This window comes from Streptopelia decaocto (assembly GCF_964273445.1).
Source record: "Streptopelia decaocto genome assembly, chromosome: 19".
NCBI classification, from domain to species: domain Eukaryota; kingdom Metazoa; phylum Chordata; class Aves; order Columbiformes; family Columbidae; genus Streptopelia; species Streptopelia decaocto.
In genome coordinates this window covers 4551970-4576914 of record NC_138674.1, presented here as the reverse complement: position 1 = coordinate 4576914, position 24945 = coordinate 4551970, and the positions used below count along the sequence as shown (strand labels likewise).

The 24945-nt window shown below is 58.3% G+C and overlaps 1 protein-coding gene across 3 annotated transcripts; it reads left to right on the top strand.

The window, feature by feature from the left end:
• The first annotated feature begins 578 nt into the window (after positions 1–578).
• Positions 579–24863, top strand: TMCC2 (transmembrane and coiled-coil domain family 2). Of its 3 annotated transcripts, XM_082069289.1 has the most exons (6): positions 579–865; positions 8741–9260; positions 15153–15304; positions 21710–22644; positions 22877–23012; positions 23523–24863. In XM_082069289.1, the coding sequence occupies exons 1-6, from the start codon at positions 704–706 to the stop codon at positions 23832–23834; spliced, it is 2217 nt and encodes a 738-aa protein (XP_081925415.1). In that variant the 5' UTR covers positions 579–703; the 3' UTR covers positions 23835–24863. The 3 variants fall into 3 exon arrangements, with proteins under 3 accessions (XP_081925415.1, XP_081925413.1, XP_081925414.1); XM_082069287.1 differs by lacking the exon at positions 15153–15304 and having other exon boundaries at positions 8741–9247; XM_082069288.1 differs by lacking the exons at positions 579–865; positions 8741–9260; positions 15153–15304 and adding an exon at positions 18099–18381.
• The last annotated feature ends 82 nt before the right edge of the window (positions 24864–24945 follow it).

Sequence of the window (24945 nt, the reverse complement as noted above, 5' to 3'; positions counted from 1 at the left end):
TGCCGGGAGCTGTAGTCCTGCGGCGCCGCGGGGGCTCCTGGGAACTGTAGTCCCGGGAGGCCGGCGGGGGTCCCGGTACAGCGGGGCTACCGACCACGCTCCGGGGCCGCCGGTCAGCCTGAGAGGCCGGCGGGGGCCGGCGGCGGGACATCGGGTGGCAGCGGCGAGACCCAGAGCCACGGGCGCGCTGATGCAAAACGGCGAAACCTCCGCGGCGGCGGGCCGGCCCGGCCGCTCGGTCTGCACAGAGGGCCCGCGGGGCCGCCGGAGGCGAGGAAAGATGATAATAAAAAAATACAACAAAACGATATTTTTAAGGTAAAACAATAGGCCGAGCGGCGCGCTGAGGCGTCGCTCCGTATCCGCGCTGCGCGCAGCGGCGGGCCCGGCAGCACCCCGCGCCGCGACAGCTCCGTGCCGCCGCAGCCAATCGCCGCCGCCGGTCCCGCCCACCGCCCGCAGCCATTGGTCAGTGGTGCCGCCACTCAGGCCCCGGCGGCGGCGGCGGCGGCGGGGATGCCGATGCCGGCGGGTGCGGAGCCGCCGCGGCGCGGAGCCGCCGCCCGGCCCGGGCACGGCGGGGCAGGCGCGGGCGGGGCGGGGGCGCGCAGCCCGCGGGCCCCGCAGCGGCCGCCCGGGCGCTGCCCGCCGCCGCCGTTGCGGCCGTAGGCTCCCCCGCCTCCCGGGGATACGGCGCACCGGTATGAAGCGGTGCCGGTCGGACGAGCTGCAGCAGCCCGAGGAAGACCCCGGCGCCTCGGAGGAACCGCCCGGCCCCGCCGCCATGGAGGCCAAGCCCGGGGAGGCGGTGGCCCCCGAGGCGGGCGCTGTCCCACCGCCGCGCACCAAACCCCCCGACCTGAAGGTGAGCAGCGGTACCGGAGACACCGGGGGGCTGGCGTAGGGTGAGCATCCCGGTGGGGTCACCGGAGGAGTGAGCACTCCTTAGGGTCAGCAGCAGAGTTACCAATGGGGCAAACACCCTATGGCGTTACCGTTGGGGGTTGCCAGGGGGATGTATGACTTGGTGCGGTACCAGCATCCTCACACCCCAGTCCCCGCTCTGCTACAGGTGTGACCTTGGAGGATGTGAGATGGCTCCTGGATAAGGATGCTCCTAGGACAAGGATGCCCCTGGGATAGGGATGGTCCCAGGATGAGGAAGGTCCCAGGATGGGGATGCTCCTGGGATGGGGATGGTCTCGGGATGAGGAAAGTCCCAGGTTGGGATGCTGCTAAATTGGGGATGCTCCTGGAATGAGGAAGGTGCCAGGAGGGGAATGCTCCTGGGATAGGGATGCTCGTGGGAGGAAGAGGTCCCAGGTTAGGATGCTTTCAGGTTGGGGTGCTCCTGTGCTGGGGATGCTCCCAGGGGAGGGTACACTCCTGGGGTGTGGGTGTTCTCACAGTGGGGCCACCTTCCAGGGTCGAGATGCCTCATGGTAGGTTTGCACAAGCCTGTGTGGTGCTAGACACTGCCGAGGCCATGGCCCTGCTGCAGCCTGGCCACCAAGAGCATCAATAACAATGGGGTGGTGGTGGGAGAGGCGGGAGTACTCTGGTGACAACACCCACCCTTGGCAGGGGGGCTGCGGGCATGAGGGTCGCACCCCAGAGCAGGTCTGGAACAGGCTCTGATCTCCCGAGCAGGCTCTTTTAGGGTCCAGATGAGGGTAACAGCGCTGTCCCCCTGCGGAGGGGCTGAGCAGACCCCAGTGAATCACCACCAGAGTCACCCCGGTGCCAAGTGTGGGGAAGACGCTGGGAGGACCACAGGCTGGCAGGATTAGTGCTGCAGCAGCCGGTGTGTAAATGGCCCCGAGGCTGCTCCTCCTGTGCCTTCGGGCTGTGTCCGGCTAATGAGGAAAACAAGTTACGCGGCACTGCAGCGCTGCGGGAGCGACGGGAGACGGTCCCTGGCAGCAGGGCACAGGCAGGGATGCGGACAGGCAGGACAGGCTGGTCCCAGGTGAAACTGGGCAGAAATTTCCAGTGGGTTTGAAAGCAGAGCAGCTCTGCCCCCCTGGCTGTTCAACAGGGTCCCGCTGGCCTGGATGCGGTTGGGGTTTGATGTTGCAGAGATGAATTACCTGCTTGTAACCTGGGGGTTTTGAGGCGCTGCAGTGTGTCGCGGCTGCGGGCAGAGCGATGTGGCGGTCGTGCCGTGGTGGTGCGGAGGTGCCGCTTCTACTCTTTGGTTTCAAAAGGACCTGGACAAAAGTGGAAGGTGTCCCTGGTTACCCAGGGGTGGCCTGGCATCCGGGACAGACCCTTGTTGTGGAGCACCCCAGGCTGTCGCTTTCCATAGAAGGTCTTACCAGCACGGTCAAGGTCACAAGGGAGCTGGGAAGCACAGCCAGGTCTGCCAGGCTGCTGCCGTGCCTGTTTGCATCCCTTCCAGAAAGGCAGCCAGGAAATAAAAACCCCCGTTCCCATAGAACTCGCCCCGTGGTTGCAGGACGCTGCTCGCTGTGACACGTGGTGCCTTCTCCTCAATGTCCGAGCAGCCGCTCCTGCTCCTGAGGCCGTTTTGGCTTCACTGGCATGATGTACAACTGCTGCTGCTGCCCTAAAAGCAGCTGGAGGCCAGAGCCCCGTGCCAGGGGAAGGCACGTCCATAGGGATGTGGTGCTCAGGGCCACCCGAGGCTTGGTGGGACGGGACTCCCTTACCTCAAGGAGGCTCAGCTTGCCTTGGCCAAGGTGTTTTTTCTCATCTGCATCATCCCCCAGCTTCTCCCACCTGGGGCCCTTTTGACCTGCATAGTGAGTCTGAAAGGGGTGGGAGCGTGGGGCAGCTTGCGATGGGGACGGTCACCACACCAAGGGACCTGGGGCGGCACGTCCAGCTCTGGGCTGGAGCTCAGCCTGCTCTGCAGCCCAGTCCCACTCGCAGCAACAGCAGCAGCCAAACGCCCATCGATTTTATCGATGCGAGGATGATAGCCTAATGCAGGTTTGCTTCGCCGTGCTCACCTTTAACGCATTTGTAGCTCAGCAATTAATAGCCTGCACGGAGCGAACCCTCAAGCTCGCTTTGCCAGGCAGAACGCATGAAAAATTGCGTCTGGGTGCTGCCCACAGCTTCCGCGGCAGAGCCGGGCGCTCTGCCTGGCCCCGCCACAGACACCACCCGTTCAGCCGCTTCACCTCCTGTTGCTACGATTAGTGGCATCATTAATATAATCTTAAAGTTTTCCTACCCCAAACCCCCCCTGGAGCTGCTCTCCCTGCTCTGCATTTGCCACGCACCAAGACCCACTGATTTATCTCCCCGTGCACCATGAACAAGGAGCAGAGGTAAACTTTTCTTTGCAGCCAGCTGCAGATGGATTTGAGCTGGCAACCTGGAAACAACAGGCTGCCTCGTGTCATCTCCGTCCCCTAGCCCTGGCAGATCTGCGGCAGCTCTCCCTTCCCCAGCTCCTTTGCCGAGAGCGAAGGCTCCATTACGAGATAAAAAAAAGGTCTGGCAAGAAGCAAAGCAGATGCGTGACACATAGTTCTGCTCAAAAATCTGTTGGGTGGCAGGGATTGCTGCGCCTTGCAGCAGAGTGACTGGATCCATACAAAACACTGCAGGAGGAGACATCTGGCCTTTGGCGGCTGCTGGTGTGTCCAGGTTGTCCCCACACCGAGGTCGTCACCTCTTGGTCCCACTCCCACTTCCCCTGAGCATCTCTGAGCCGAGTGTTTTCCCTGGGTCTCTGTTTTCCCGAATGGGTTGATCCGACCAAGGGCTGAAAGTTGAAGCCTCACATCGTTTCCATCTCCAGTTTCACCATCTCAGTCTTCATGGCTCCAGCTTTTCCCACCTTTGAACCCAAAAGCCAAGAGTCCAGAGGCACCGACCTGAGGCCTTTCCTCTTCCCAGGGCCTGATCCAAACCCCCCATCCATGGACAGAAAGTTTCTCTTGGGTTTCCCATAGCTGGGGAGCCTCTCCTGGAGCTGAGAAACACCTTCTGGGGAGGAGGGAGGTAAAGGACAAGGGGATGTCCCACCACAGGACGTGCAGTCCCCAGCACAGGTCCTGCCCTGAGCAACGAGGTTGGGATGGGGGTGGCTGGAGGGGATGAGGTGAAGCATTAACCTCCCATTTACTCGCAGCAGGTCAAACCCACTCAGATAATTTAATTCTTTCAAAGGTCCCTCGCTAGGAGGGGATGTGCCTGAGGGTGGAGACCCCTGCTGTGCTTCAGAGGCCCCCCCATGGCGGTGCCTGTGCAGGTTGCTGCAGGGAGGATGCGCAGGACTCCTCCTCTCCGTAAAGGTCACCAGCCCCTATTCTAAACCCTCAGGTACATTTATATTTAATCCCTCGCACGAACAATTTTCCAGGCATATTTTGGTCTTGAAAGGACACCGCCAAGGTGAGCCGGCTCCCCCGCGGTTAGCGGGATGGAGCTGTTGTCAAGCAGCTCGAGCAGGAGCTGTACGGTCCCTGGAGCAGCCGCATCTGTCATCCCCAGGAGCATTGCTCAGCAAAAGCTCTTGGGCTGCTGGTGGGGACCTCAGGGGTACCCCAGGTCCCCAGGGAGCGGAGAGCATCCTCCGGGCCGGGGGGACAGCGTGTGTCCCCAGGGTTTGTGCCAGGCGCGGTGCAGGAGTGAGAGCCGAACCAGCAGAGGCGGGCGATGCTTCCCAGCAAACACATGCTCAGGTTGGTGTGGATGCTCAGCTGAGGCCAAGCGCTCTGTGCCCAGCTGACCCCTGCAGATTTGACCCCCCCAGGGTCCCTGTCCTCCCTTCCCACCCAGTTTCAGCTCTCAGCATCGGTTCAGGAGACACAGAGGTGCCGCTTGCAGGTTGATTCCCACGGGAGCACATCTGGCTCCTCTGGGCACCGGCAGCAGAGATCTCACCCTGCAAATGCCCCCCGAGGTTGGGACCATGTGGGGGTCCGCAGCCCCCCCGGCCGGAGCCACAGCTGGGCAGGAGATGCCACCCCCCAGATGTTATTCCAGAGAGCTGAAGGAGCTGCATGTCACTACAGCCTTTTGGTAGGGCATTAAACACCATGACTAACGGTTGTCACATGTTTGCTCTCTCATCCTGTCCCCAGGAGAAGCGTGTGTGGGGGAGAGCTTTATTTTCCATTTTAGAACATCTATACGTTTTCCTCGGCACTTACGGCAGCACAAGGACTCGGGATGCTGGTGGGAGATAGGGCTGTGAGGGGCAGCTGGGCCGCTGCCACCCATGGGGGACAACAGTGTCCCTGGTCCCCTGCTCTGGCTGCTACAGTGGGGTGCTGGCTGGAATGGCTCCCCCCATGCCTTAAAATATGGGATGGGATAGGTTAGAATGGGATGGAACAGCCTTCCACTATGTCTGTGCGATGCCTCCAAAGAGCTGCAGAGCCTTGGCTGGAACCCCTGGGCACGCCAGGGGCATAAATAATTAATAACAATAAAAAGAATTGAGCAGGACTTCACAGCATGTGGCCATGCTCGGAGGACACAGCAACCAGATCCCCTCCTCGCGCGCCTGAAAGCCGAGTAAGAGGTTTGGATGTCAGGGCAGAGCTGGGAAACCATTTGGCGAGAAACTGGGAGGTTTCGGAGCATGTGGCTGTTTGGCAGCGGGAGGAACAGCAGCTCTGGGGACATGGCCCGGGCGCAATGCGGGGGACACGCAGCCCCTGTCTCTCCCATGGGACATTACTGAAGAGCAGTGCCCCAGGAAGAACAGTCATCCAAGCCACTGTTTTCTGGCAAGATATGTTGGTTTGGGTTAAAATTAGGTTTTTTGGCTCTTGGCTGGGTGCTTGTCCCTGCAGCTCTGGGTGGTGGGTTTGGGATGGGGGGGATTCATGCAGCCCCCACTTGGCTTCTCACCTTTAAGAGATTAGTTCCAATCGATGGATAGACATGAAAGAAAGAGGCAGAGAGTGTGACCATGGTCAGCCCGGGGCTGCGCTCAGCCAAACCTTGTGCCTTGGACTTGACCCCCCGCTTACGGGGCCGTGAAGCACGAGCCGCTCCTTTGAAATCCATGGAAACACATCCCTGTTGCCGAGCTGAAGACCCCAGCTGAAGAAACGAAAAAGACAAAAGAAATAGAGATATTTTTGTGTTAATCTTAGTGTTTTCCAGCTGGCCACACTGAGAAATTCATCTCCATATCCATCGCATCGGTGATTAAGCAACGGCTGTTCCAAAATAGCCCGGGCAGACGCTCTGTTCTGAGCCACGAGTAGTTTCGTGCCAGAAAAAATGCCTCTGCTTTGGAAGTGCAATAATATCCCAGAGTAACAGAAGAAAACAGCGTTTTTACATCAGCAGATTCTCCGCGATAACCGGTGCAGAATGGCTTGTTCTGGTGAGCGCTCCCAACAGCTCTTTGCTGTAACGAGCCTGACGAGCCCCTGAGCCGCTGGGGGTCCAAGCCCAGCGCTGGGATTCCTTCTTGCTCCCCTTTTTCCCATTCACATCCCTTACCGTCCCACCAGGATCCCCTCCTGCAGAGCCCAGAAAAGGTTCTTTCAGGAAAAGCTGGAAAAGGCCTGAGGAGCGGCGTTTGTTTTCTTAAAAAAGGTGAATTTCTATTAGACTGAGCTCTTGGGTTTCCACCTCCGCACTACTGCTGGAAAAACATCCTCTCCTTTATTGCTGGCTTGACTTTTATTTCATTTGCTTTACCCTCAAGGAAGAGAGTTGGTCATTTCTTTTCACCTGGGCCTTCTAAAGAGCGAACTGTGCATCCCAGGGCATGCTGTACCCTCCGTGGCAGAAATCTGTGGCTTTATAGTTATTACCTATCTAACGCTGCCTCTGTTTCCATAGAGACTCTATAAATAGAATAAAAATTTAAATCACAATTTCCCGAAGCAGCAATTTGGCCCTGTAGATTTATTATCTACTTCCTAGGAAAAAACAGAAGGGTAGAAGTTTTTGTTATGAATGGGTAACAGATGGATTAAAGGGTTTAGTGACACAGGATCTAATAGCTGATTCCTTGTCGGCATTACAGGTGTGATGAGAATTAGGCCCTAACGGATTTGGACCCTGTGGCTTTAATATCTGGGGTTTTTAGGAGGTGGAGTCGTGTCTGTACGGCCATGAAATCCTCCGCAGCTTGTGGAGCTCATGTCTCAAACATCGCCGCTTTTCTAAACTCCGGGGCTTTTGCCAAGTGTCTGCTGGGGCTATAAGTAGCTCCTGGTTTGGAGCCGCTTCACGCTGGTTTTCAAGCACAAGTAAACAGCAGCACCGGAGTTACGGGAACCAGCATCCCCGGGGAGAGTCCCAGCCCCGAAATGGGTGGTGAAATGGCCCTGGACGTCAGCAGGGTCAGAGCTGGCGTCCTCAGGGGCTCAACCCCAAAACAGAGACAGAGCAACAGGGCAGACTTGTGCTTTGTGATCTGCTGCGTTCCCGATGCTGCTTTGGGAGGCGAGAGGATCTTTATGTGTCCCAAGATCATTTACTTGCGATGGACCAGGGAGCTGGGATCTGCTGAGCCCTTTGCAGATGCTGGAAGCTGCCCCAGTCAACCACAACAGGGGGTTGCAGGGGCACCCAGCTGAAATCTGCCATGGATGCAAATCTGGGCATTCCAGTGGCTCTGGGGAAGCCATCCAGGGCTGACCTGGCGGTAATCAAGAGCACGATCTGTTCCACCATCCATATTGCATGACTTCACTGCGGCCAGCATCTGTCCCGATTCCCAGGAGCCGGCAGGAGGGAAACCGTGTGCTCTGTGGGAACACGAGTGTCACCCCTGGGAGAGAAAGACCCGGGGGAGCGTTGTGTCCCCGTCTCCTGCTGGAAGCCCAGTGGGGACTGGATTAGGTGGCACTGGGCCACGAGCTGCAGTTTCACCCCTGTAAGCGAGTCCAACCTGGGCTGTGCTTGGAACTTGTGGAAAATTCCCCAGGGAAAAGCCCTCCCCGATCCCTCCAGGAGCACGTTTTGGAGAGCAGGTGGTTCTTGGCAGCGTGTCGGTGGCCAAGGCTCCAAGGCTGGGACTAACCCTGGTTCTTCCAGCTAAGGAAAAGGCTGCTCCGTCCTCACTGCCCGCAGGGTCGGGGACTCTGTGGAGCATGTGGCGTTGGCTGCAGCAGGAACCCACCTCCTGCCATTGCTCTGAAGGGCCTTTCTGCTTATCTTGCTACTTTTTGTAGTGTCCAGCGCTCATTAGAGACCCCTCTCTGGTGTGGAGAGCGCTCTTGGAGCTGCAGACCTGAGCTGTCCCAAGCCACCATGCTCCGCCCTGTGTGTCATCCGGTCATAGAATGTCCTGAGCTGGAGGGACCCACCAGGATCATGGAGTCCAGCTCCTGTCCCTGCACAGGACACCCCACAGGTCACCCCGTTGGACGTTGTCCAGTCTCCTCTTGAACACTGTCAGGTTGGGGCTGTGGCACCTCCCTATGGAGCCTGTTCAGTGTCCAGCACCTCTGGGTGAAGAACCTTTTCCTCATGTCCCACTGACCCTCCCTGGCACATCTTCTGCCATTCCCTGGGGTCTGTCACTGTCACAGAGAGAAGAGTAAATGGCCACTGATGTTTAATACTTTTCCGTGGGTATAAAGCGCAGTGCCGGCAGCAGGGCTTGTTCCCTTTCGCAAATCCCTTTGGACTGGTCTGGGGTCCCCAGAGCCCTCCAGAAGCAATTTAAGCCCTCAAGCTTCAGTGCTAGCCACGGGCACAGTCCGTTAGTGCCATGGGTGCCGAAGCGGTGTGGTGCCGTCTTTCGCTGATGGTAACAAAGCTTGCTTTCTCTCTTTTCCTGCAGAAAATCCAGCAGCTTTCCGAAGGGTCCATGTTTGGCCACGGCCTGAAGCACCTTTTCCACAGCCGCCGGCGGTCGCGGGAGCGCGAGCACCAGAACTCGCAGGACTCGCTGCCGCCGCACTACGGCGCGTCCGACCACGACTCCCCCGACGAGAAGGAGCGCTCCCCGGAGATGCACCGCGTCTCCTACGCCATGTCCCTGCACGACCTCCCGGCGCGGCCCACCGCCTTCAACCGGGTGCTGCAGCAGATCCGCTCCCGTCCTTCCATCAAGCGCGGCACCAGCCTGCACAGCGGCAGCCGGCGGGCCAAGAGCGGCTCGTTGGAGCCCCAGAAAGGGAGCCCACACCTCGGCCGTAAGGCCCCCCAGGACAGCAGCCTCACCGCCATCCTGCATCAGCACCAGGGCCGCCCCAGGTCCTCCTCCACCACCGACACTGCCATCCTCCTGGCCGAGAGCGGGGCCGTCTACCTGCTCACCGAGGACACCGAGTGCCTGGCCGATAAGGTGGGGTTGTGCCGTGGGGACATCGCTATGGGGGGCGCGGGGGCAGGGCTGGGCGTAGGGCCCCCCAAAATGCTCCCTCAAAGAGCACAAGAGCGTTAAAAAGGGATAAATAATTAACTACATATGACACAAAGAGTAAGGTTGGGAAGAGACCGTCCCTCGAGGTGATGCCGGTGGCACCGGGTGCGTGGGACAGCGGGCACACCTGGGTCCAGAGGCTGCTGGTTTGTTGCTCCTATCACAGGGAGGTGAAGGCAGGGACGTTCCCCGCTCCGATTCCCAGAGTGGGATTTGAGGGAGAGAAAAAGGGACCTGGCAAGAGCTCTGTGCCAGCGGCGTGGGACCCCAGCACGGGGTCCGAGGGGATCCCGGGCAGCCCGGCTCCGGGCGTCTGTCGGGGCTCATCTGGGTGGCTGCACATCGGTCCTGGCTGAAGTGATTTTTTTAAACTGCTCTGCGCAGAGCTAATCGAGAGGATGGTATTTCCATCTAGTGTTTAGCCCTGTTAATTATGAAAGAGCTGAGATTAGCGCGTTGGCGCGGCACGCTGAGGACAAGGCGCGGGCAGGGAGGTGCTCCGGGTGCTGGTGGATTCTGCAGCGGCTTCTCCCCTTGGCCTTTGGAGCTCGGGGGGGGTGTCACAATCTAAAACCCCTCTCTGCAGCACAGAGGGATAGATGCATCTTGTGTTTTCCTTAATTTGCCGGAAAGGTGGTTCTTACAGGAGAAGCTGTGTAATAGGGCTGGACAGAGCTGCCGGGGTGGGATAGCAGGGGGGTGTCAGGTCCGTGCTCTCCTCCCCTCTTGGCACCAAGTCTCAGAGAGGGAAATCTGACCCGGAGACTTCTGTCATCCTCTGATCTAATGGAAAAAAGGATCAAGCGGATACTTTTTCTTTCTGTTTTCGCTCGGCAGTTTCAGTGCTGAGCTGCAGCTGACGCTCGCGGCTTCGCGACTGCTCCCCTGCCACAGGGACGGGGCCACCGCTGGGACGTGGGAATGTTGTCCCAGAGGATAAAAACATCCTTGTACTCACAAGACAGGGCTGCCCGGGTCCTCCTCTCCCTCCTTTACAGTGTGCAGATCAGAGCACCCTGACCCTGGCTGTCCCCGCTGGCACAAAGCACCCCAACCAAATGCTCAAGCAGAGCTGGGGGCCGTTCAGGTTGTTCATTTGAACATCCACAGCCCGAATTTCTTCCCTCTGGCCCATGGCATCGCCCTTGCAAGGAGCCCGGTCCCACTGAGCCATCTGGGGTTACGGCCAAAACTTTGTGCCAAAGCAGTTTGCAGTGGGACAGGAGCCCTGGGAGGGAGGGGGGAGCCGGGCGGGACCGTGTCCACTCACAGAGTGGCACAAAGAGCGTTAAAAAGGGGATAAATAATTAACTACATATGACACAAAGAGTAATAAGAAGAGAGACGATACTGCGGCCTTTGTGAGGCAGTGGAAAAAATAACCTATTTAGAGAAACAAGAGTTATGTGATATTCTCATGGCATGTTATTTTTCCATAGCCCTGAGGAAACCCAGCCCCGGCGCGCAGCAAAGCGGCTCCTCGTCCCAGGGACGGCTGGTGCTGCCGTGCCCTGGGCTCCAGAACCCGGCACGGCTCCGCAATCGCTTCCCATCGCCCTGTCCCTCCTCCCCATTTCACTCTCTGTTTGGAAGCTGCTGCCCCAGGGCTGAACAAGGTTTATGTGAAGAGGCCGTTTTTCCCCCCAGATATTTCACGCTGAATTTTCCACCCGTTGTGTAAGGGCCTGACCACACGCTGGATTAATCCCCCGTGGGATCGCTCGGCCTCAGTGAGCGCTTTTTGAACAGCTACTGATTTTTTTTCCCCTAATTAGGTCCACGCCGTTTTCCCTCCCATCACCTGCACCAGTTCCTTGCTCTGTGGTCCCCACCAGCACTGGGCCACCCTCTGGGGCCGGGCACACACGGTTCGTCCCCCCTGCAGCCCTGAGTACCCCCAAGAGGCAGCTGTTGGGGTGCAGACGGGGTGAGCGGGACTACGGCACAGTCTGGGCATTCAGCGCCGGGCACTGGTCCTGTAATTTGAGAGACGCCGCGTGCTGCCCGTCACAGGGAGCATCGCTGAGAAATAACCTGTCACCACCTGTCACTGCACATCGGGGACCAAGCTGGGGACAAGGCTTTGCTTCCTGGGATGACACCCACCTGGAGCACATGCGTTCATGGCTTCCCCACCTCAGCCTTCCCCGCCATGCTCTGCTCACCTTGTGCGTCCAATGCGCAGCTCCCGCTAATGGTGGGGAGACAATGTGGTGGCCCCGGTGTCCCCTGCCTCCCGCTGGCGATTGCACATAGATTGGGCCTGATGCTTTTACCAGTTGACTCTGCTCCGAGAACTGGCATTTGCTGCTTTGCTCTAGTATGGATCTCTGCTCGCTGGTGAGCACATCAGGTGGGCTGGGGGAGCCACTTCTCCAGGTTTGTGGGCACCAATGGCTGGGAACACCGCTGGGTTTCCAGCAGCCACCTTCCCATATGTCCCAGCACGTGTGGTTCGCTTGCTCAGCCGAAGCGAGATGGCGTCTTTGAGGTGTATGAGAGGGGATCTTATCAATGCTTACAAATATCTGCAGGGTGGGTATCAGAGGATGGACCAGACTCTGTTCAGTGGTGCCCAATGCCAGGGTGAGGGGCAATGGGCACAGACTGAAACACAGGAGGCTCCATCTGAACATGAGCAGAAACTTGTTTGCTGGGAGGTGCCAGAGCCTGGCCCAGGCTGCCCAGAGCGGGTGTGGAGTCTCCTTCTCTGAGACATTCAAACCGCCTGGACCCACCTGTGTGATCTGCTCTGTGACCCTGCGTGAGCAGGGCTGGGCTGGGGATCTACAGAGCTCCTGCAACCCCACCAGCCTGGGAGTCTGTGATTCTCTTGGTGTCGGTGCATCCAAGGGACCACGTGGCTGGTTTCAGTGTTTCACGCGAGGATGTGCCGGCTGGCGGACACGGTGGCACATGTGACAGCGGTGGTGGCAGCGGCCTGGCCGGGGCAGGGGGAGGCTGCGAGCGGGGACTGCGCGTGGCCCTGGGATCGTGCTGGAGAGCCTTGTCCTTATGTCACTAATCTCCTCCTGGTGACCCGCCAGCACCTCGTGGGACAGACGGGCATTACCGCCGGGACAGCGGCAGCGGCCGTGGGGTCTCCCCGCGGCCTCCGATCCCCTGCGCTGGGGACAGCGGAGCAGTGCTGGCGGGTCACAGCGTCCTGGGGGGACCCTCGTCCCCATTGGGGAGAGCAGAGCTGGAGCGGGGCGGGCGCGGGGTTCTGTGCCTGGTGCTGCCGGGGAGCTGCGCGGACGCCTGCGGGGACTGCGGGATGGTCCATGTCCAGGTGAGCCCCCCGCTTCCACCGGGCCCCCCTAAACCCCCCCGAGCAGCGGCGGGGAGCGAGCGGGCTGGCGCCGTGGGTGGTGGCCGTTAGAGGGCAGCGTTACCGCACCGGAGCGTAGAGGAGTCTGTCTGTCCGCCTGTCTGTCCGCACATACCCCCAGCCAGCTGCTCCCGGCTGTCCCAGAGGGATCCGCTCACAAGTGTCACAAGTGCAGCAGGCGCTCAGTGCAGCCTGCCAAGCAAACCCTGCGCCCTGCCTCGATTTCCCAGCTGGCAAGAAAGGGGGTGGTCAGTAGGTCAGAGAGGTTCTCCTGCCCCTCTGCTCTGCCCTGGGGAGACCACACCTGGAATATTGTGTCCAGTTGTGGCCCCTCAGTTCCAGCAGGACAGGGAACTGCTGGAGAGAGTCCAGCGCAGCCACCAAGATGCTGCAGGGAGTGGAGCATCTCCCGTGTGAGGAAAGGCTGAGGGAGCTGGGGCTCTGGAGCTGGACAAGAGGACACTGAGGGGTGACCTCATTAATGTTTACAGATATCTAAAGGGTGAGTGTCAGGAGGATGGAGCCAGGCTCTTCTGGGTGACAACCAGTGACAGGACAAGGGGCAATGGGTTCAAACTGGAACACAGGAGGTTCCACTTAAATCTGAGAAGAAACTTGTTCCCGGTGAGGGTGGCAGAGCCTGGCCCAGGCTGCCCAGGGGGGTTGTGGAGTCTCCTTCTGTGCAGACATTCCAACCCGCCTGGACACCTTCCTGTGTAACCTCATCTGGGTGTTCCTGCTCCATGGGGGGATTGCACTGGATGAGCTTTCCAGGTCCCTCCAACCCCTGACATTCTGGGATTCTGTGATTTTGTGGCATCCAGGGCCAACCTTGCCTGTGTATCGGGCGAAATCTCCTTTATCTCTTTGCTGGTGGAGGCAAAGCACATCCTCCCCTCCCATCCAAACTCCTGGTGAGTTCTGGTGTTAAAGTCCCAGAGGAAGGAGCCAAAATAAGCCAGAGGTGACTGCAAAAGTAAGCAGAGGGAATGAGGATGTAAAGCTGCCCCCCCTGCATTCCCCCAGCATCCAGGCAGGGTCCCAAGGGGGTGATATGGGGAGCACCTGTGTGCAGAGACCCCAAGAGTGCCAAGGATTTTCGGGGGGAATTGCTGACCTTGGCTGCAAACAGAGACCCCAACGGGCACCGCTGAACTGGAGGCACGAGAGCACTTGTGTCCAGGTCGGCTCCCATGTCTCTGCCTCGGTGTCCCCATGTGTGACAGGGGAACGGGAGCCTGTGAGCGCAGCGGGGTGGTGAACTCACTCCCTCGCTCCCATAGGGATGGTGCTTCGAGGAGCTGTTTGGGAAAAGCAGGTAATAGCTGTGAAGACCAAGATACCCGAGATTGCTGCTTAATTAATTCAGGAGAAGAAGAAGATCAGACTCTCGTACTGATTCACCCCCTAGCAAAAGACATCGTGTTCCTCAGCCTTCAGTGACATATGGCTGTTGTTTCCAGCCCACCAGCAGCTCCCGCTCCCAAGTGCCGCCCGTCCCCGGGGGTTTGAGTCAAGCGGGCGGCTGGTGCACAGGGCAGAATTGGGGGAGCAAGGGGTCCTGTCTGTCCCGCAGTCTGTCCTGCCTGTTCCCTGACGCTTGGGTTGTAGTTGAGAGTGGGGTTTGGCTCAGGATGAGAGAAGCGGGGTCCTGCCTTGTGACTCCTCACCCCACTGCAGCTCTGCCTCTCCCTGCCTTCCCCCTCTAACCCTTCCGACAAAAGATGCTCAAAATCCCCCCCCGGCTGCCTAAGCACCTTGTTAGAAGCACCAGAACCCAGCTGCAGCATGGGCTGGGGGCTTGTGCTTGGTGGTTTTAATGCTGTGTCACCCAGCAAGCAAAATAGCACTGTTGCTGGAGCTCCCGGGGTTACTCCCGCCAGTAAAGACAATTTCTCCAAAGATTCTCCAAGTGTAGGAAGGACTGTGAATAGCTTCACCCACAAGAGGTGGTCACTGAAGCATCTCCACAGAGGCGTCCCTCCCTGTGACCTGCAAGCCCCCAACCTGGAGGATGCAGTTTTGGATTAGGAAACGTTGGGGGCAACACGGTGTGGATGGGCACAGGGACTCCCCAAGCCCAGGGCGGGCAGTGGGGATGGATCCCTGTCACCCCAGCGATCTACCGGTCTGTACCCACACATTTGCTCTTCCCTGGGTGCCGTGGCAGGAACACGCTCCCTGCCTGTTGCCAACTGGGAGCCCCACGGGATGGTGGCACCGTTAGAGGCACCGCGATGGCTGGTTTGCTCATTCTCTGCATGGTTGGGAAGGCAGCCCGATGAGGCAGCGCTTGGCGGTGCTGTTTGTTCTCCCAGCACAGTTGGAGGAACAGGACCGGCCCCTGCGAACACCCAGCGTGTTCCAGCTCCCCCCGGGCTCCCTCTCTGCTCAGCAGCCTGCGCTGCTTGTTCCCGGCTGCCTCAGAGCCTGGCGGTGCCTCCTCCGCAAACACACGCCGGAGGATCCTCTGCCCCTTCGCCTCCCGAACCGCAGCCATGACCGAGGGAGAGGACCCGGCCGCCTCGCGCAGCACCGGCCCAGCGCTTTGCAGGGGCGACCAGGGCATCCTCCTGCCAGAACCGCATCCTCCCGACTCCTGCGCTGGGAAAAGGATATTGCTCTTAAATTCTCTGCTGGGTGTCTTTGTAAGTAGCTCCCTCCACTCTCCTTCCTGCTGCTAAGCGAGGACTCGGGATGGCCAGGAATACAGGGTGAGGAGCAAGGTGGTACCAGTAGGTAAAGGTCAGGCTGCTGCTTGAGGTCTTGGCCACTTGTTTTGGCCACCAAATGCCCTGGGGGACATGAGGTTAAGGAGCAAGATCTTCACCTGTATCAGCATCCTGGCTCCTGATGATCTATACGCAGCTTTTCCAGCCTGGTTGAGGACACGCTAGTGCATCTTGGCTGCTCTTCCTCTCTTTTTTAGTAGCGGCTTCTCTACGCTAAGCTCAAGCCTTGTGTGTTCCTGCTAAGCCCGGCTCTGGCTGCTGCCTGTGCTGGCCAGCAAAGGCAGAACCCGAGTCCAGAATTTGCCTTGTGTTTGTGTTGCATCGCCAGGTGACCCGTCTCTTGGTTGAGATGCTCAGACCGGGACTTTGTGGGCGTTCAGGGCCAGATGCTGCACCACTCAGCACCGGTACACACATGTCCTGTAATTTTGTGTCTATCCAGGGGTTTCCTTTGCATAGGATTCGGGTTTTATTTTTAAATTTACCTCTCACAGGCAGGTCTGAAAAACGTAGCTGCCACTTTCTAAGCGCTGGACTAAATCTCCTAAAGCAGAGCTGGTGCTAAGGATGAGGGGGAGTCCGCCACCAACCTCTCGGGTAATTTCGTTGCAAAAATCCCCATTTTTCCCACGCTGATGGGGTTTTTGCATCTTGCCAAAGGGGAAACGTGGCACCACTGCTCCACCTTGCTTTACTGGGGCATTAATAGGCTACGTTCTTGCTTCTGCAATTATTTGCTAAGCCTAAACTTGCCCCTGTGCTGGGGAGCTGAGAACAGGAGGTTTCCTATGAATCAATCTGCTTGAGGTCCCCAGTAAATAAAAGGAAAACGCTCTCCAGGTCTCATAGCAGCAGCTTGCCTGCAAAGTCGCGTCCCGAGCATCCTGGCTTTTATCGAGCCATCGCTTCTTGAGCCTCCTCTGGGGAATTCTGTGCTCCTCTGGTGGCCAGGGACAGCCTGGCGGGTCAGGCAGGGTTTGCCTGGGGGCTGTGAGCTTGGCAAGAGCTGCAGGAGTCTCGGGGGGGCTATTACTGTTAATTACAGGCTGGGAGAACCTGTAGCATAGAAGCAGAGATGGGCTTCAGGGTGGCCCCAGTGCTTGAAATAAGGGAAACGGAGCGCAGAGCTGGGAGCAGGGAGGGTGTTTTCCAGGGTGTCTCTGCAGCTGGGGGTTGTTCCTGCCCTGCTGAGGTGGCGGAAGAGTGATGGGAAGTGACCTCTGGCTCCTGTGCTAAAATGAGAAGTGATGCTATGAGAGATGTTAAACCAAAGACGAACGTCTCTTGGTAACCTACCCTGCGTCATGCCCAGAGGGACCCACAGGCCGGCGCTTGGCCAGGCTGCAGGATCTGTCAGAGCTGATGTCTCCTGGAAGGGAAGCGTTCCCGCAGGGATGCCGTTGCAAAAGCGTCCACAACAGGGTTTAGGGAACTCACATTTGCGGGATACAAAGGGGCCGAGACCTGGGGACGGTGCTTTTGTGGAGCTGTCGAACCAAACCTTTCAGATCCATCCGTGCTGGCTCAGGTTGGTGTTTGTGCTGCGAAGCCCGGGCAGTGCTGGCTGTGCTGCACAGCTCGGGGGTGCAGCGTGGCACCCAGAGCCTCTCCCACACTTCAGGTTGCATTTCCAGGGCATGGACGGACGTCGGGACAGCCTGACAGATGATGGGGCAGAGCGGTGCTCGCCTTGTCTCAGCTATGGGAGCAGCACCATCCGCCCCATTAAACATGCATCTAGGTCATGATCAGCTTGTCGGTCCAGCCTGGACGATTCCATGTGTGGCTGAAGACACTTCCTAAGCTGTTGTCTTCTTTTCTGTTTTTGAGAAATAACTAAACCAGAGAGCTGCAAATGAACCTTTCTCATGTAGCCCATTGCCTGTGGTCACACGGATGCTCTGATCTGCAGCCGCAGTTGGTTTGGGGTTTCAAACAGCCCCAGCATCCCCAGGGCACATCAGGGCTTTGGTCTGGCACAGCATAAGGTTCTGGGCTTGAATTCTGCTTCTCTCCATGGCTCTTATCCGGGCCCAATCCTCTGTACAGCTCCTCAGGTTTGGGCTGAGTCAAACGCACAAGCTCCAGGGCTCCTTTCTCACCCAGGACTTTGGTTTGGCCCCTCACCAGCTCCACCAGCCCTGTTGTAAATGCAGCACCCAGGGGGTGACTCCAAACCGCCACCAGCTTCCGCAGAACCAGAGCCTGCTGTCGTCCCCTCTTGCTTTTCAGATATCCTATTTAATACCTTTTAAATTGCATGTGAAGTCTCCAGCACTTGGTATCTGGTCAGTTGGCCGGATGCGTTTTCTGTGCGTTGCGTGTTCTCCCGCGGCAGAATCGGGTCGGTGACTCCTTCCCCATCGCTCTCCACGGCGTGAGCAGGTTGGCAGCGCTTTGCTGGACCTGGGTCATGGCCAAGACACGACCTGGTCCTGACACAAGTGGCTTTTTGCTCCCTCAGGCTGCCCAGCTCCTTGCTCAGCGACTGTATTTTGCCCGCACATCAATCCCGTGCAGGGTTTTGCTTTGTGCGTGCGTCTCCCGGGCTCTCTGTCCTGGTGTGTGACACAGCAGATGACAATGGCCGGTGTGATCCCCTGCGTCAGGGCACAGGCAGCGTACGGGGCTGGAGGCGGGGGAATATCCCGCCACGGGGACGAGGGGGGGTTTGCATTACAGCCCTGAAAGCCGTAAACAGCTCCGGCAGATTTCCTGAGTCGACAATCCCGCCGCACCATCGGCTCCATCCCAGCGCTTGCGGGACGCGGCTGGGGACACGGGGACAGCCCTGCCGGGGGGGGTCTGCAGGAGGGTTCTGCTCCTCCCTTCCCTCCCCGCTGCTCCCCACAAACTTTGCTGCCGCCAGCTGCCGCGTCCCCCTGGCCATGGCAGCCGGTGCGTGGCTGCCCAGCTCTGTGCCACCGCGGGGACGCGGCCGAGCAGCCCACGCCGAGTAGCCCCGGGGGACCCGCGCCCGGCCCGCCATGGAGGTAGGTTCCCAAAGCCATCGGGCTTAGAATAAAACCGCGGGGAGGATGGCGATGCGCAGAGAGACCCCCCCGGGGCTGTTGGTACCTGGGTTTGTGGCGCTCGGTGAATGAAACCTGTCAGAACGATCCGTGCCAACGCTGCGAGGATGGGGTGGGGGGCTCCGCTGCGAGATGAAACCCTGAGCCTGCCTCCCGGCATTATGTAAGAAAAATTATTCTCTGGCTGATAAATGAGCAGAGGCAGCTGCTGCCGGCCCGTTGTGCCCGGCTGGGGCATGGACAGCATGGGGACAGGCAGGGGACACAGGGCCACCTGCTCCGGTCTCTGCTGCAGGCTTGGAAGGAGGGTGGGAAGCGTGAGTCAGGGCTCCTGCTTCTATTTTCAACGCCTGGGGTGGGTAACGCGGTCTGGTGGGAACAGCGGCGCCGCTCGGGGCTGCGAACGCACGTGGGGACGGGGCTGGGGACACCCGGAGCGTCCCCTGGAGCGCTGGCCCGATTGTGGTCACCAGCTGCTGTCCCAAATTACACTGATTAAATGCCCTGAGGAAGAGAGGCCGTGGAGGCACCCATTTTTAACGACCACCCCAAAAATCAGCCTCCCCGTGTCCACTGCCCACCTGTATTTCTCTGCTGGCCATGGCCTCTCCCTTGTGGCTTCTCACGGCCACCAAGGGCCCGGGGCACGGTGACACCGTTACCGCAGAGCCGCCCGATGGGTGCAACAGCTCCTTGGGTCTGTCCTGCCTGCCAGCATCCTTCAACAGCTTGGCAGCACTTATTTTGTCCACTCTTGAAGGCTCATATGGTCCTTCCCATGGCCGTTTGGTCCCCAGGCTGTGTTACAGTGGTCACCCTCACAGGGACAGTCCTGGCTCAGGGTGATGCAGCTACAGGGTATGGAACACAAAATAGTTCAGTGCATGAGCGAGCATCTCGAGAGCTCTGTTCTGAACTTTGCAATAACCGTGCGGCTTCTTAAGAATGGGTTTAAACCCCTCCCGGTCGTGGGTGTGCTAGGGGACCCACAGCCGGGGACGTGGCCCCGAGCTCCTCACCTGCCACCTGGGCTTTCTTCCATCGAACCCACAGCAGTAAATAAACCAGCATTGCATAATTGTGCCCGGCCGTGGCCCTCTAAGTACTGTTTGCTCAGCTTATTAGCTTGAGCCTTTTGCATATCTCAGCTCTCCTGGGTTGAACTCTGTTGATAAGAATAATTTTTCTTCTTGTGTCCTGCATTCCTCCCGCATCCCACACCAGCCCCTGCTCTCCCCCCCAAGCCTGCCTGCAAAACAAGCGCTGGAAACCAGCGCTTTGATTTCAATGCGCCTATCAGAAGGTTTGCTGCATGTAGGGAAAGTGTGGCTTTTACTAATCCCCCAGTTAAATCCACTGCACAGTCATTTAGGCTTGCTGGGATTTAGCAGGCACTGTCTGTTAATACTGCAGAGATCGGTATTGTCTTTTGTTCGCTTGTTGTTTTCAAAGCAATAACCCGATTCATACGATGTGCCCCGTGTCTGAGAGAGACCGGAGCTTTCAGTGGGCTTGGGGAAGGGATTTCACCCCGACTGTGTCAGCATGGATGGGCAGCCTCGGGTCTGCGCATTCACCACCCAAATATCCTCCCACAAATAAATCCAACCGACTGGCTTCGCAGGGGCAAACGTTTGGGTGATTCCCCAACCTTTCCCTGTTTGGAAACAAAGTTTGAGCGACTTCTCCCCTTCATTGGCTTCAGCATCTCCAGGGCTGCCTTTTCCTTTGCCACAGCCGCTTTGTCCATTACTGTACAGAGAATTCCGTATCGCGGCGAAAAGTCTGTTTCCTGCTGCTTCTAATTTCTTCCCCTTGATAAGAAACCGAAGTGAAACCCTTCACGGTGCAGCTGGAGGGCCCAGCCTGGCCAAGCGACCAAGAATAACCCAGGAGCAGGGTCTGAAAACTCCGCAGGTTTGGTGGGCGTTGTTTTTGTTGCATAAAAAAGTGCCAATCCAACTCCCAGTTCTGCTGGGTTTTCCCTTTGCTCTCATCCTCCAGCCCCATATTCCAGCAGTTTTTTTGCAATGGAGAGAGAAAAAAGCCTTGAGGAGGATGCTGGGGGATGCTTTTTGCCTTCCCAAGGATGCTCAGACCCCTGCAAGGTGTTGAAAACACCAGCACCCCCGGGCTCCCAGCAGCACTGGGGAAGGAGGACATGCAAGTAAATACCAGGAGGGCAGCGATGGTCCCAGCTTTTCTGATGGTCCCAGCTTTTCCGATGGTCCCAGCTTTTCCGAGGACCCACGACAGATGGGAGTGTTGATAAGCAGCATCTTGAGAACATTCCTCCCTCCCGCGCAAGGCGTTTCCTGGTGATAACACACTCCTAAGTAACCATCTCGCAGCATTATCCCTATTAAAGGGTCACTCGGGGAAAGCGTGATGGAAATGAGAAATTATTCAGGTCTGCCAACAGTATTTAACTTTCAAGCAGCCCTTAATTAGAAGCCAGGAGCCATTTATACAACCACTGAGATTTGCATAAGAATCTGCTTATAAAACCCAGCAACTGGAAAGATTTAGTGATGTTTTCTTGTTAAGTGGCACAGAGCGCGCTGGGGTTGGAGAGCGCGAGGCAGGACCCTGGGTTGCAGCCCAGGCTCTAACAGGGATTTTAAGTGTGGCCTCAGGCAAGTGATTTCTCTCTCAGTGCTCCAGTTTTTCCATCTGTGACATGGGAATCAACTTTCTAGGTGGCAGCTTGTGTTTGCGGGGGGGTCTGGCCTTGCCAGGTGAGAAACCACGGCAAAGAAAGACGAGGAATCCCTGCACCTGCAGCTCCGGAGTGACCTGCAACCCTCGTGCATTTAGGCTAAAAGCCAAGTCTGAAAGCGAGACTAAAATACCTCTGGGTTGCTCCATCGCTGCTCTCGCTGCTGGGTTGATGATGGGGTTCAGTTGTAGCTCCTTTTGCCCCACTGGGTGCTCATCAGCCCCAAAACACGGCGCTGCTCTCTGCACAGAGCAGGGGTAGAAAGTCAGAGTCGAGCTCCCGGCAGCAGATGCTCCTTGCTGAAAAAACATTATCCCAAACCTGTCCTGAAACACTAATCATTTTGTTGCTGCGCCCTCTAACTGGGATACCAGTACAGCTGGGAAACGCTTAACCAGATAGAAAAAACCACTTTTCGCTATTGTTCTGGTTAACTGTTCTCCCACCCAGCTCTTGCCTCCCCTCTCCCTCCTCTGCCACCACCCCATTCCTCGCCTGCAGCCTCCCCGGGGGCTCCCTGAGAATTTGCTCGATCCCTTGAGCATCTCCCTCCTCTCTCTTTGCTGGCAGCTGGACAAGGGGGACGTGACAGCGCTCAACCTGCCCTCCAGCACCGGGCACGGCGACACCGATGGCCCCGTCTGCCTGGACGTCCCCGATGGCACCCCCGACCCTCACAGGACAAAAGCTGCCATCGAGCACCTGCACCAGAAGATCCTTAAGATCACCGAGCAGATCAAGATCGAGCAGGAGGCCCGAGATGACAACGTGGCCGAGTACCTGAAGCTGGCCAACAACGCGGACAAGCAGCAAGCCTCCCGCATCAAGCAGGTTTTCGAGAAGAAGAACCAGAAGTCGGCGCAGACCATCGCGCAGCTGCACAAGAAGCTGGAGCACTACCACAAGAAGCTGAAGGAGATCGAGCAGAACGGCCCTTCCCGGCAACCCAAGGATGTTTTCCGGGACATGCACCAGGGTCTCAAGGACGTGGGCGCCAACGTTCGCTCCAGCATCAGCGGCTTCGGTGGCGGCGTGGTGGAGGGTGTCAAGGGAGGGCTCTCGGGGCTGTCCCAGGCCACCCACACCGCCGTGGTCTCCAAGCCGCGGGAGTTCGCCAGCCTCATCCGCAACAAGTTCGGCAGCGCGGACAACATCGCCCACCTGAAGGACACATTGGACGATGGGCACCCAGAGGAGGCTTCGCGGGCTCTGAGTGGCAGTGCCACCCTGGTCTCCAGCCCCAAGTACGGCAGCGATGACGAGTGCTCCAGTGCCACCTCCGGCTCGGCTGGTGGCAGCAACTCAGGGGCAGGACCCGGCGGCTTGGGGAGCCCCAAGTCCAACACGCTGGACAGCCACCACAATAACTTCGACACCATCCTGGAGGAGCTCCGGGAGATCAAGGACAGTCAGTCGCACCTGGAGGACTCCATGGAGGACCTCAAGGCCCAGCTGCAGCGGGATTACACCTACATGACGCAGTGCTTGCAAGAGGAGCGCTACAGGTAGGGACGGGTGGGTGGCAGCACATGTCACCCAGGGTGGCTCTTTGGGGACTACAAGGCCACCATCCTGGGTTCGTTCAGCGCTTCTCCCATGGAGGATCACACAATGCTTTCCCTTCATCAGCCATAACCAGGAGGGGGGTGGGTTGGCAGGTCCAGGTGGTTTCTCCAGTGTCAAGGGAGCCTGTGGGGGGTCCTGCCCTTCCCAGTGTCCCTCCGCCCCCCCATACAGGTACGAGCGCCTGGAGGAGCAGCTGAACGACCTGACCGAGCTGCACCAGAACGAAATGACCAACCTGAAGCAGGAGCTGGCCAGCATGGAGGAGAAGGTGGCCTACCAGTCCTACGAGAGGGCACGGGACATCCAGGTAGGGGAGTGCGAGGGCTCAGCCCCCCATCTGTGGGACGAGGGAGGGACCCTGGCCTGGGAGGGAGCGGGGACACAGGGGATCCCTTTCTCCAGCCCCTGCAGATGAAGTTCTTGCTGTGACGCTGTCACAACGAGCAGCAGGTAGCAGCCGTGTCCCCAAAAACCTCTGTCTGTGCCTCAGCGAGTCCCCAGGTGCTCAAGGCAGCACAAGGCTCTGGGGGGATGGCTGCAGCGCTGGGCTGTTACAAGCCACGTGTGGGTCACCGCAGTCCCTGCTGTCCCAGTTTGGGTCACCTCCCCTGCGGCAGAGGGTACCCCTGGCACCCAGACCTTCCCCAGCACAGGCAGCGTGGGACAGGGCATGTCGTGGGCATTGCAGAGGAAACCCCTTCCCAGGCAGGGCGGTCACTGTGCATTGGAGCTATGCAAGGTCTGAGAGCACGGGGCAAGTACCAAAAGCCCTTGTGGGACACCCCCGGGGCCACTGACCCATCCTGTCCCCTCACAGGAGGCGGTGGAGTCCTGCCTGACGCGGGTGACCAAGCTGGAGCTGCAGCAGCAGCAGCAGCAGGTGGTGCAGCTGGAAGGGGTGGAGAACGCCAACGCCCGGGCGCTGCTGGGCAAGTTCATCAACGTCATCCTGGCCCTGATGGCCGTGCTGCTCGTCTTCGTCTCCACCATCGCCAACTTCATCACCCCCCTCATGAAGACCCGCATGCGCATCCTCAGCACCGCCCTGCTCGTCCTCTTCCTCTTCTTCCTCTGGAAGCACTGGGACTCCATCACCTACTTTCTGGAGCACATCCTGCTCCCCAGCTGAGCTGCAGCCTGGAAAGCCACCCCCCGGGGTTTTCCGTTTCCCGCAGAGGAGGGAGTTGGGGGGGCCAGCGGTCCAAAGCCTTCGGGTTTTTTCTTCACACGCTCAGTTCTGTCGCTTTCCTGACCCTCCATCCTTGCTGCGGCCGGCAGCGATTGCTCAGAGCACGGCATATCGGAGCCGGGATCCATCGGTCCTCTGGGATGTTCAAGGAGGGTGGGGAATGAAGAGGAGATTTTGGAAGAAACCGGTAACTGATGGAGCGCTGGGTTTTTCTAGGGGCTTGGGGTTGGTTGTTTTTTAAGGTCATTCTGTTCTGAAAGGCCGTGGGAAGGTCTGTCAGTGGGAAGGGTTGAGCTGGGCCAAACCCAGCTCCAGGAGAACTTTCTGCAGAGGGAAGAGAGGGGTTAGTTGGGGCTGGGTTTTCCCTTTCATCCTCGAAGACCAAGATGGCAAAAAGCTCGGGCGCAGAATGGAGCGAGAGCAAAGCACGTGGTGAAGGAGAAAGCAAGTCCGAGGTGAATGCAGCAGGACATGCACATCCCACCAACCTCTCCCAACCGCATCACAGCCCAGCCAGGGCAGAGCGGGGCTGTGACATTGTCCCCGTGTCCCCACGGGAGCCTGGGCAGACACAGGGGACCTGATGCTGAGGACAGCACTGGCACCAGTGAGATCCCCCCTCCACCGCTTTCCCTTCATTTATTTATTTCCCCCTCCTTCAGCTTTAGTTGATTTGATCTCTTCAGGGACACCTGGACTTGCCAGCATCACTCCTCTGAGTTTTACAGCCTCTGCACCGTGTCGTGTGTGTGCGTGTGTGCGGTTTTTAATTTAATTCAAGACTCTTTCCATTTGTGAATCAAAGCTGGTAGGGCAGGAGGAGGCAAGCAGCTGCCTTCCCGGCCCTACACAAGAGCACGGCATGCTGTCTCGGATGTTTCTTAAATTATTTCATACATATATATTTATGTAATATATCTATACACACACATATATATATAAAAATATATATATATAAAAGTATATGCACAGTCAGATCTTCTGGTGCAAGTGGGTGCCACTCCAGTGACTTCGGAAGCCGTGAACTACGGAACCCCAGAATGTCAGGGGT